This window comes from Arachis ipaensis, chromosome B9 (assembly GCF_059453495.1).
Source record: "Arachis ipaensis isolate K30076 ecotype BB chromosome B9, ASM5945349v1, whole genome shotgun sequence".
NCBI lineage: Eukaryota > Viridiplantae > Streptophyta > Magnoliopsida > Fabales > Fabaceae > Arachis > Arachis ipaensis.
Genome location: NC_142444.1, coordinates 39,407,821 through 39,420,831, shown reverse-complemented (window position 1 = coordinate 39,420,831; position 13,011 = coordinate 39,407,821). Strand labels below are relative to the sequence as shown.

General features: G+C 41.2%; 1 protein-coding gene across 1 annotated transcript; it reads right to left on the bottom strand.

Annotated features, from left to right (window-relative positions):
- Positions 1-3,734: 3,734 nt before the first annotated feature.
- Positions 3,735-4,256, bottom strand: LOC148544379 (uncharacterized). The gene has a single exon (XM_088498927.1). The coding sequence runs from the start codon at positions 4,254-4,256 to the stop codon at positions 3,735-3,737; it is 522 nt and encodes a 173-aa protein (XP_088355053.1).
- Positions 4,257-13,011: the final 8,755 nt, after the last annotated feature.

Genomic DNA, 13,011 nt, shown 5'->3' with positions numbered 1-13,011 from the left:
AACCATTAATTAACCGGATTTTACATTCTATCCACCTAAATGGGAATTTTGCCCACAAAATTCGAATTTAGTTACCTGAGAACAGGTGTGGGTAGTCTGCTCGCATCTCTGACTCAAGCTCCCAGGTGTGCTCTTCAACACCGGCTTGACTCCATGCCACTTTTACTAATGAAACCTCATTTCCAAACAACTTCTTAATACTTGTGTCATCAATCCTGACCGGAGTCACCGGCAGAGTCAAGTTTTCCTTTAGCTGAACCGATTCCGGTTCCAACACATGGCTAGCATCAGGAGTATACTTCCGAAGCTGCGACACATGAAATACGTCGTGCAGGTTTGAAAGATGAGGTGGAAGAGCCATCCGATACGCTACCGGTCCAACCTTCTCCAGAATTTGAAATGGACCGATGTATCGAGGGTTCAGCTTCTTGGTCTTAATCGCTCTACCTACTCCTGTTGTCGGAGTAACTTTAAGGAAGGCATGGTCTCCTTCCTCAAACTCTAAGGGCTTCCGCTTTTGATCGGCGTAACTCTTCTGACGGCTCTGAGCAGTGAACATTTAAAGTCTGAAACACTTAACACACAGATCACGGCATCGAATGGAATAAAAGAGAATTAAAAATAAATAATTAAAGTCTCTAGGAAGCAGTTTTCAAACATGTAATAAATTCAGGAAGGAAATCTAAATGCATGCTAATTTAATGAATAAGTGGGTAAGGATCATGATAAAACCACACAATTAAACACAATATAAACCATAAAATAGTGGTTTATCAACATTCTATCTCTGATTTTCTTAACTTGTTCTGTGGTTTCGGCTATCATCTCAGGCCCTAAAAGACTCTTCTCCCCAGCTTCATACCAACATAGCGGAGATTGGCACTTTCTCCCATACAGAGCCTCATACGGAGCCATCCCGATGCTCGCATGGTAGCTATTATTGTACGCAAATTCCACTAGCGGCATGTACCGATCCCAGCTCGCCGGCTGGTCCAAAACACAAGCCCTCAATATGTCCTCTAGGGTTTGGATTGTCTTCTCAGATTGATCATCTGTTTGGGGATGGTAAGTAGTACTTAAGCTCAGACGGGTTCCAAAAGCTTTCTGAAATGCACCCTAGAACCTCGAAGCGAAACAGGGATCTCTGTCAGAAACTATAGTCGTAGGCACACCATGAAGTCTCACAATCTCCTTTATGTACAAACACGCCAACTCCTCAAGAGTATAGTTCATCCGAATGGGTAGAAAGTGAGCCGACTTTGTCAACCGGTCCACAACCACCAGACAGCATCGAAACCGGTCCTAGCTCTCGGTAACCCCGGCACAAAATCCATTGCAATGCTCTCCCACTTCCATTGCGGAATCTCCAAGGGTTGCAATGTCCCGGAAGGCCTCTGATGTTTGATCTTCACCTTTTGACAAGTTAAGCACTTCGAGACATACTCTGCCACATCATTCTTCATACCAGGCCACCAGAACATAGCCTTTAAATCATGGTACATCTTGGTACTCCCAGGGTGGATTGAAAATCCGCTTTTGTGTGCTTCCTTTAATATATCCTGCCGTAAAGTCCCTACATCCGGCACAATGATCCTACCCTTGAACCTCCATAATCCATCTTGGTCCTCGGACACTCTCTACTGCTTTCCTTGTTCAATAGCCGGCAACACCTTCGATAACGTATCATCATTTTGATGAGCCTTCAGGAGTTCGGATCTAAAATCACTTGAGATTTGTAGTTGACTCAAACACAGAATTCCAGCCACTTCTTGAGCGCCGATCTTTAGACTCTCGAATGCCTTGAACAACTCCTCTTCTAGAAGCATCATCCAAGAAGCATACAGCGATTTCCGACTTAGCGCATCCGCTACGACATTTGCCTTCCCCGGATGGTAACTCAACTCAAAGTCGTAATCCTTTAGTAACTCCATCCACCTCCTCTGCCTCATATTAAGTTCTTTCTGGTCAAAAAGGTATTTCAAGCTCTTGTGATCAGAGAAAACTTGGAACTTAACCCCATAGAGGTAATGCCTCCACACCTTCAAAGCAAACACAAATGCAGCAAGTTCTAGGTCGTGCGTTGGGTAGTAAACTTCATGAGGTCTCAACTGCCGTGAGGCATACGCCAGCACATTCCGGTGTTGCATCAACACGCATCCTAGACCCTTTAGTGAGGCATCACAATACACCTCGAATGATTCATTCAACTCGGGTAACACCAACACAGGCGCGGTAGTCAACTTTTGCTTCAACACTTGAAAGCTTTCCTCGCACTCAGAAGTCCAAACAAATGGTGCGTCTTTGTGGGTTAACTTCGTCAATGGCAAAGCCAATTGTGAGAATCCTTTGATGAATCTCCGATAGTAGCCGGCTAAACCCAGAAAACTCCTTATCTCGGTAACTGAGGTCGGTCGCTTCCACTCCATCACTGCTTCCACTTTGGCAGGATCTACTGATATACCCATTTTACTCACTACGTGACCCAAGAACTTCACCTCATGTTTCCAGAACTCGCATTTAGATAGTTTCGCATAGAGTTTCTTCTCTTTTAGTATCTGTAACACGGTCCTCAAGTGCTTCGCATGATCCTCTTTAGCCTTGGAATAAACCAGTATGTCATCAATGAAAACAACAACGAATTTATCCAGAAACGGACAGAAGATCCTGTTCATATAATCCATAAACACTGTAGGAGCGTTTGTCAGTCCGAAAGACATTACAGTGTACTCGTAGTGACCATAATGAGTCTTGAAAGCGGTCTTAGGAATGTCCTCATCTCTCACCCTTATCTGGTGATAATCGGATCGCAAATCAATCTTGGAGAACACTCCAGCTCCTTGTAACTGATCCATGAGGTCGTCAATCCTTGGTAGCGGATACTTATTCTTTATTGTGACTTTGCTCAGTTGCCAATAATCCATACAAAGTCGCATACTTCCGTCTTTCTTCTTCACCAATAACACCGCTCCCCAAGGAGAAACACTCGGTCGGATAAAATCCTTACCCAGAAGATCCTCGAGTTGAGATTTCAGCTCGGCCATCTCTAGCGGTGACATCCTATAAGGAGCAATCAAGATTGGCTCTGTCCACGGCACCAATTCGATCGCAAATTCAACCTCTCGATGAGGCAAAAATTCCTCAATATCATCGGGAAATACATCAGGAAACTCACATACAACCGGAATCTGCTATAGGTTTTGATCGTCACCCGAGACGCCCGCGGTTAACAACAGAATGCCTTGACATTCAGCCCCAGAACAATTCACTATCATGTAATTCAGGTAATAGTTATTTACCACGACCGGCCCTTCTGTATCTTCCGACATGAAGTACACTGATTTTACGGAACAGTCGAGTAGAACGTGGTTCTTGGACAACCAGTCTAACCCCAAGATAAGATCAAGACCTACCATCGGCAAACAGACTAGATTGTGTACAAAGTCACGCTGCTTGACCCTAAAGAAAACTTGCGGACATCCAAGCCTAGTTACCATGGCTTCATAGGTGGCATTACACACCTTCAGGTCATAACCTAACGTTACGATCTTCAACTATAACTCACTAGCCTTCTCAAATGCAATGAATGAATGTGATGCTCCAGAATCAAACAAGGCATTTAAAACTTGACCTGCTATTTCACATTTACCTCGGATAAGTGTCTCGGACCCCTCGGCCCCTATAGCTGAAGTAGTAAACACCCGTTCAGGCTGCTGTGGTCTCTCGGTACCCTGCTTCTATTTCTCTGGACAGTTGGAGGCTCGGTGCCCCGGCTTCCCACATGAGTAACATAAATGCCAACCGGCCTTGCACGGAGCACTAGGATGGTAACTTCCACACCTAGGGTAAGCTTGCTCATTCAGGGGCTGCTTCCCAAATCTTCTCCCCGAAGCATTGTTGTTGTTGTTGGGCCTTCTGAAGTTATTCTGATCCTGAGTCCTCTGTGGCGCAAAACCTCCCCGCTTGAAGGGCGGACCTCTAGGAGCAAAACTCTTCCCTCGGCTAAGTGGGAATAATCCCCTCTGGCTTCCTCTTTCTGCAGCTGCCTTCTTCACACACTCCTCGGCAACTCCGCTTTTATTAACCAACTCGGAGAAAGTCCTAATCTCCATAGGCCCTACTGAACTGTAGATGTCACTTCGGAGTCCTCCTTCGTACTTGATACATTTCCAATCCTCAAATTCCCCCGAAACTCCTTGACACATGCGGGAGAATCTAAACAACTCCTCAAAGTTGTCTGTGTACTCAGATACAGACATCGTACCCTGCTTCAGCTGCAGTAGTTCGAGTTCCTTAGCCGTCCTAGTGAAGTTCAGGAAATACTTCTTCTAGAATTTCTCCTGAAAGGTATCCCAGGTGATAGGGTCATCACCTTACTGTATGATACGTCGGGTCCCCTGCCACCAGTGTGACACTTCACCAGTGAGCAGATAAGTGGCAAACTCAACGCATTGTTCTTCAGGCACTAGTTGTGCTTGCAGGGCTCGTTCCATAGCTTGGAACCAAGTATCAGCTTCAGTTGGATTGGTAGTTCCCTTAAACTTTGGGAGATTAACCTTTAGGAAGGTCGCCAATGTCATTGGACCTTGAGTCCCATTCCCATCATTTCCTTCATGGTTATGGTTGTTCATCTGTTGTCCGAGTGCCTCAGCAGTGGCCTGCATAGTGGCAGCCATGTTCTGTAATGCAGCCATGAAGTCCACGAGGTCATTCGGGTTAGTTTCTGGCCCATGAGTACCGGCACGTCCTCTCCCACGGCCTCGACCGCATCCACGAGGCACCATCTGGTTCCTATATACACCAAACAAGCGATATCAAGTTGATCAGTCTCAATATCGAAAGTCTAGTGCTCAAAGTCCCAAATGTATGCTCATGAACGTTTATGCCAGTTACATCAGTCAGATATCCTAATAGCACAAAAACACAAACACAGAGAATGCATAGAAGCATAGACAGTCCGTCCCTCAGGCTCTACAGGAACAAACTGCTCTGATACCATAATGTAACACCCTACTACACAGAGTCTTATTCTTAAGTCATAAGACAGAGGTAGCGAGATATTACGACCTTTAAAATGAAATTTAGTACGTATAGTATTGCAAAAATGTTCATAACTAGGAGCCTTTGAAGAAAATGAGTAAATCAAAACCGTTTTAATTCAAAAGCGCAACACTCTGATCGATAACGCAAGTGAACCGTTAGAGATTAAGCTAAAGCGAAGAGATATACACAAGAGTGCCAAGATACATATATCAAGACTCGGGACTCAGCTTGCGAAGATAACCGGTCCGAGCATACAGTATACATACATATATAATAAGGAAATCCCAAAAGACAACCCAAAAGACAACATACAAATCCTGTTTCTCCAAAATAACCTCTAAGAGAAGATAATACAAAATACATATACGGTGGAGAACATAGTATCTAAACAGACATGCAATAACCAAAATAAAATCCCCAGATACAAGGATCTCCGCCAAAAGAAGATCTCCAGCATGCCTCAGCGAGGAGCCTCACGTCCTGCATCTGAAAACCACAAAAATCCGCATGGGTGAGAATCGGAGGTTCTCAGCATGGTAACAGTGCCCAAATATCTAACATGTAATGTCCTGGGAAAGCCGAAGGTTCTCGCAAGATGGTATAATCCGGCCATCTGCAAGTACGGAACATACCGCTCATCGAGTCGCATGCCCTGTTGCCGCCGCATGCTCCTAATGCATCGCTGTGGCTGCGCATTACATGCACCGCATTATTAGAACCACGTAGAAAACCAATGCAAAAATAACCAACACCAGAAACCACTAATGGAAACCACTAACAGAATCTACATGCAAAACCAATAAAACAAACCAGTTGCAAAACCACATGCTCAAACCGCTAACATAAACCGCATACAAATCCACTTACAAAAACCACATGCAAAACCACTATCATAAACCGCACACAAAATCACATAATAAACCACTTCCAATACCACCAAAATAAACCGCCAATATAAACCATCAACAAAACCGCATACAAAACCACTAACATAAAACCACTAACATAAACCACCAACTAAACTACCAACTAAAACCGCATGCAAAACAACTAACAAAAACCACTAACATAAACCACTAACTAAACCGCATGCAAAACCTCTCAAATAAACCACTTGCAATACCACTAGGATAAACCGCTAACATAAACCGCCACTAAAACCGCATGCAAAACCACTAACTCAGATAAACCGCTATCACAAACTTTTCTATCTACTAACCTCGTCGTTGATGACCCCGGCTATATGAGCAACTCCGTCCAACCGATATAGCCTTTCCGGATCGTCCCCCATCGGCTGAGTATTCTGTTCGAGTCTTTGTCGGATCAAACCCGGGTCGTTTTCTCTAGGTTTTGGTGGGGTATGAGAATGGAAAAGTGATTCGAATGAGGCTGATTCGAACTACTTATATAGCGGAGACCTGTGTAATTCGAACCAGCCCAGTTTGAATTACTATTCGAGGCAAACTTTGACTAATTCGACCCAACTAGGTTCGAATTACTTGGTGAAGCGTCCAAATGTGTAATTCGAACTATCCTAGTTCGAATTATTCTCAATTCTAGTTTGAACCATGTAGGTTCGAATTACATTCATCACGTGATCCATCATTATTCGAGCTACCTTAGTTCGAATTATATGTTATTGTAGTTCAAACCAAGCTGGTTCAAATTATATAGTAATGTGCTTTGGCTCATTCGTGAAGCAATTTCCAGTTTGGCTGATTCACGTAATTTCTTTCCACCCTTGGCTTATTTTCGTTTTTTGCCCTAAAAAATAAATTAAGATACCGGCAACATACAATTACTTTAAATTAAGCAACAATTATCAATACTATATAAAGGACACACTATTCCACTAAGAGTGATTGCTATTTAAGAGATAATTTTTCAATACTCTAAAATAATATTAGAAAATTTATATAATACTATATATAATAATATTATTATTATTAATTAATATTATATAATACCAAGACAAAAAAAATTACTGGGCTAATATAATATTATTAATATTGTATAAACTATCCTTTGTATTCATTTTTCTGTACATATATAATATTTAATTAACACATTAAGATTTTTTTTTGGATGGAGAATTAACACATTAAGATATATATAATATTTCGTTAATACATATATAATATAAAGTTATTTACAAATTATTTTATTAAATATTATAAATTAGAGTGATTTATAAATTATTATTAATTCACATATAATGTATAATTAAATTTAATAATTCAATTAGAATAAACAATAAATTATTTATTTATTTTACTTTATAAATGAATAATCTACTTAATTAATATAATAAATTACAATTAATGTAATAAAATTAATCAAATAATATATATTATAATAAATTATATTGATATTTAAATATTTAATTAAATTAGTAATAAATTATATTGAATACATTAAAATAATTAAATTAAAAAACACTCTCCATGTCAATTTCATCACTAAATGTAGAAATTCAATTTTTATATAATAGAATAGATTTGCATCAACGAGAATTTCATATTCTATCAAGTTAATTTTTCGCATATATCATACTTACCCCTTATATAACTAAAATAATAATAATATTCAAAGATTCCAAGACTGGAAACCAAGACCCGTAAAGTTAAACAAAACCAAGTTGAACTGCAACAAGTATAGCTGATTCGCTGTATCGGTTTTCTAAACACACTTCTTCTCACAAACAGTAGTTAAGATAAATTGATATGGTTAGAATTTAGCTATGAATAATTCTTATAGGGCAAAAGTTTTGGGAACACACTTGTTGTCACAGATAGAAGAATTAATGTCCGTATTGAAAATGGATGATGAGGGCCCATACCTTGTTGAATCTTCAAATGATGTATAATTGATGGACAATAAATCAATAATAGAAGAATGTATCTTGTGTTTGAGGCAAGCAAAGGCATCAAGGACAAGAAACAAAGAGACGAACCAAGGGAGCAAAGAAAGAATCCAATGAAGATATTTGTCAGAATGAATAAAATTAATTGGAGATATTAATTAATAACTTCTTCTCTAACAGTAAGACGGTAAATAACATCAAAAATAATTTTTCTACACTAAAATTAGTTATTAAAATTAATTATCAATGTACTTATATATAAATACATATATAATTTTATTTTATTTTTAATATATAATTATATTTTAACATATATTTTATACTAATAACTAATTTTAATGACTGATTTTAGTATATACATAACATAATTTAAATAACATACTTTGTGAATAAATCACGTGTCGCAAAAATATACATAATCAGCCGTTATTATTAAAAGATACAGAAAATCAACATTTAGTTAATATTAGTTAATTTCAGAATTTAAATTTATAATTTAAAATTTAGGTTCTAAAATTTAAAATAATTAATATAATTTATAAAAATTAATTGATATTGACTAAAAAAATTAATCTAACATTATTACTCTCTTAATTTATCTTTCTTATAAATTAGATTTATAATAATAATAATAATAATAATAATAATAATAATTAACAATTAGACAAGATAATAAGTATATCATACTAAAATGAAAAAATTAGTTCGACCTTTAGAGTTAACGAAATACATTTTTTCATAATATATGATAAAAAACATTTTTAAAAAATTATGCACCAATTATAATAGTAGAGGAAGATAAGAAATATATATAGTTGATGCGCAACCTTTTTTTTAAAATATTCTTTATTATATATGATTTATAAACAAATTATTTTATTCTATTTTCAAAACTTAAATCCAAAATATTTTAGTTAACTTAGAATAAGCAACTCACTAGTTACTACTTACTACCTTCACAAATCACAAAAACATGTAAATATGTCATGCCCCATGATCCTTGTCTCCATAAACTCTGCCTCATTTGCTTTGTCGTGTCCTTTTATTTACTCTCCTTCATTTAACTATTTATTTTTCCATAACTACTTTTTTTCCCCCTGCCTTCCCTGAATGATATAGGTCATGATGTCTCTTAAAAAATATCGTTGAGATTTAATGTTATGCTATAAAGATCAGTTGTCATGTGCCTAATTTTAGGGTACAATTGAAAGTTACCATTAATTAAAAGAAACTTTTCTTTCTTTCTTTCTCCTATTGAGGAAGAATTGAAAATTATCTATTTTAGAATTTCAAGTAACAGTGGTGGTTCTCTGACAGCTTTTCTTTTAAGATTTTTACTTTTGGACTGTGGAGGAGGAATATTGGAAAAAGCATAGTGAATAATCCCATATTAGAAGAGTTTAGGATCAGAGAAATAATGATAGTGTTAGAAAGATGGAAATTATTTTTTAGGTATTGATCCTAATAGATTTGAAATATAGCATTTTTTTTTAGAGTCGACGTCTTAATAGCTCCACTCTACGATACTTTTTCACTCAGTTTTTTGGGGATCCGAATTCTTGTATTTTGGTTGGACGATTCTTAAAGAAAACACTAATATAAGGAGCTGTCTTGAGAGAACTATCACCGTAAAAGTTAGTTTGTATGATAGGACAATAAAAATATTAAACAATATGAATGTTCGGTATATCGGGTATTGAACAGTTCGGGTAGATGTCCTGGTTGAAGAGGGGGGAGATCTCGTCTGGTCGTACGTCACTGGGTTGGGGTAGGCGACGTCCCGAATACTTTGAGTGTGGTAGGGGGTGTCACCTACAAAGACACTCCGATGCTCAAGTCAGTGAAGTGTACAGGCGAATAAGGATTGAGTGGTGTGTCACGTACCTTGGGGGAAGGGTAGGTCCTTCCCCATTTATACTGTGTTAGAGGTGGGCCCTGCAAGGACAGGCCCACTTTCTTCGAGACCTCCCCTGCATAGCTGTAGCGAAGTTGTCAGGGGCGCGTGTCTGGGTCGGCGAACGAGCACCTTGCTCCTAACCGTTTGGGTCGGGTGGTGTCCGGGTCGAGCCGGCCCACATTCAGTTTGGGCCAGGCCGTAACAGTGCCCCCGACGCGCCAGCAATGACCGTGAGGGTCGTTGGTGGCGTGTCCTCTCCTTTCGTGCGTTGTCGCCAGATCGGCCGTCCGTGGAGGGGACGTGCCTCTTGCGCACGTATCTGTTCGTTGTTGGAACGGCCGCTTATCGCCTCGTTCTTCGCGCGGAGCATTAAATGCTCATAATGGGTTGGAAAACTCTGTATGCAAAGACCATTTTGCCCCCAGGCCTTTCGCGCTTCTTGAGTGGCAGTTTTAAACAGTTTTGCCTTGGTTTTTCCTCTCCCACTCTTGCTCCTCCTATCTCCCTCTTCTTCACTTCCAAAAATCCCAAAGCTTCGTTCTAGCATCCTTGCGCATCTTTCCTTTTTTCTTCCCAGTTTTCGCAACTAATCCAGGTGAGCATCAATCCCTTCTTTTTCTGCTTCGTTGTTTTCTTATACTTATTGGTGTCTTTCCTGTACGTTTGTTGTCTGTATTTGCTTCTTGTTCTTGCTGTTTGTTTGGTTTTTGCGTGGTAGATAACTTTTTAGTGTCAAGTAGGTGCGTTAGGGGGGTTACCATTCCAGGGTAGGCTCTTAGATAGCTTGTATGATAGATAGCTTTTAGCCATGCTTGATCTTAACTGTTGGATAGGACAAATATAGTTTTTGGGCTTTTTCCGGACTCCCGACCTCATAGACTAACGGAGTGGTACCCCACTATAGGTATGCCTCGCATCGTTTCTCAGGCTTCTCCCTCTGCCGCGAATTACGATCCCTATGCCTGGGTGACTTCCGATGTGAAGGATTCGCCAAACCAGATGGACGAGGGGGAGTTGACGGAGTTCCGACAAGGCAAGTATCTTTGTTGAGGGACAGACGAGGAGGCCAATTATGACGTCTTCGTTCCCGCCCCCAACGAACGGCTGTATGAAATTAATTTTCACTCCCCCCTGGTTGCCGACTGGATTTGGTTTTACAAGGCCATGTTCACCCAGTGGGCGTTTGCATCCCGTTTTCTGACTTCCAGATGGCGCTTCTCAACCGGATATCCGTGTCGCCGTCACAGCTGCATCCGAACAGTTGGGCCTCTATCCGCTGTTTCGAGATGGTGTGTGAATATCTCGAGTTGCCGGTGTCTGTTGACGTCTTTCTCTTTTTCTTCAACCTCACTAATCCCTCCAAGGAGGGGAAAGCGAGGAAAGGGTTCTTGTCCTTCCGATCCGCCCAGGGTCGGAGGATATTTGGGTTGTTCGAGGACTCGTATCATGGGTTCAAGGATAAATATTTCAAGGTCCGTCCCGCCAAAGGTCGGCATCCCTTCTGGTTGTCGTTGGAGGGGGAGCGCCTCATCCCGACATACTGGAGCTTCGGGGCGGGGTCTAACACCTTCATAAAGGTGACCTATAAGGGAATGTCTGCTGTAAATAAGAGAATTGCCGACGTGTTGTGGGCAGTTTTTGGAAAGAACCACGTGAACCCCCACCTCCTCATGGGTGAACGGGAGGTCGCCAGGAGTTATATTTGTGAGCTATTTTGTCTTGTGTTTTTTGCATTGTTATCGCTTTATTTGGTTTTATCGGCTTCACAACTAACACGTTTGTTTGTCCATTGCAGTGGAGATGTCGGCTTCAGTAATAGGGCTCGAGGGTTTGTATAAGACCTTCTTAGAGGATAGTGATGAGGAGAAGGCCAACGAGAAGGTTGCCGGGAAGCCGGAGGACCTTTCTTCGGAGAAGAAAGATCAGTCGGTGCCTTCACCTCGTGACGCCGAAATGTCCGACAAGAATCCTACCGGCGTGCATGCTTCCCCTATTCACGAGGAGACGGCCGGTGTTGGGCATTCCTCCTCTCGACAAGAGAGTCCCGACTTAAAGCTTGTCCCTACTCCCAAAAGGCAGAGGGCATCCTGTAGCCCTGAGGGGACTCTTACTGTGATGGAGAGAAACTTCGATGCTGGGGCTTTCATCGACTCCCAACTGATCCCCGACACAGAGGATCACTTCCTTGGTACCGAGCTGACGAGCCAGGCGAGGTGGATGTATCACACGCTGCTTCGTGGGGTTGTAATAGCTCGGAAGGCCGAGTTCGAGTTGTCGGGGATGCAGTCACTACGAAGAAAGCTTGAATCTGCTGCCACGGCCAATAATGAATTCAAAGTTCAAGTTGAATCGCTTCAAGGGCAGCTGTCTGAAGCGGGGGAGAGACTCAAGATTGCCGAGGAGAAAGCCATGTCTGCCGAGGAGAAAATGAAAGCCTCCGATGAGACCGTGTCCCGTTTAGCCGAGCGGGAGATGACTCTGGAGAGCCAGCTGAACACCGCGCAAGGTCGGGTGGTGGCCTTGGAGAAAGAGTGTGACGAGGCCGTCTCGCTGGCTAAGGCTGCTCAGGCCGAGGTTGAAGAGCTCAAGAAGAAACACAAGGCGATTAGAGAGCAGGGAAAGAACGCGGTCTTCATGACTGAGGAGGCCCTTAAGGCCCAGGTGAAGATCGTGGCTCTCGATTTCGACACATCAGCGATTGGAGTATTCAAGACAATCAAGGATGGCAAGATCGTTGATATGCCGAGGAAATGAGCTTGTAGAACTTGTTTTTTGTTGTAGAACTTGTTTACATTGTTATACTTTTAAAATACGTTTGATCGGCTTATCGTCACCGTCGTCTTTGCCCCTGGTGGTGTTTTTACTTCGTCGTGTTACCGTTTTGTTGATGTGAGCTTAGTGCTTGCTCGTTTACCATTGTATTGGTAGCGGGGCCAGGTCGTGGCCTTTTTTTATCATTGTAGCCGTCCGTAGTGGCTGTGGTTTAGGTGGCCCCCGGGGTGATCAGTCCCGGGGTGCCGTATTGTGGTTCCGTTTAATGCGTCGTGGAACTCGTCGTCGTGTGATGTGTAAGTAGGAAAAAGAATAATAGAAATAAAATTGGAAGAAATGGTAAGTAAATATTAATCGGCAATTAAGCAAGTCTATTACCATTGACAGATACAAAGGTAAATGATTAAGCTCATTAGATCGCCTGGTCGGCATACTTGAT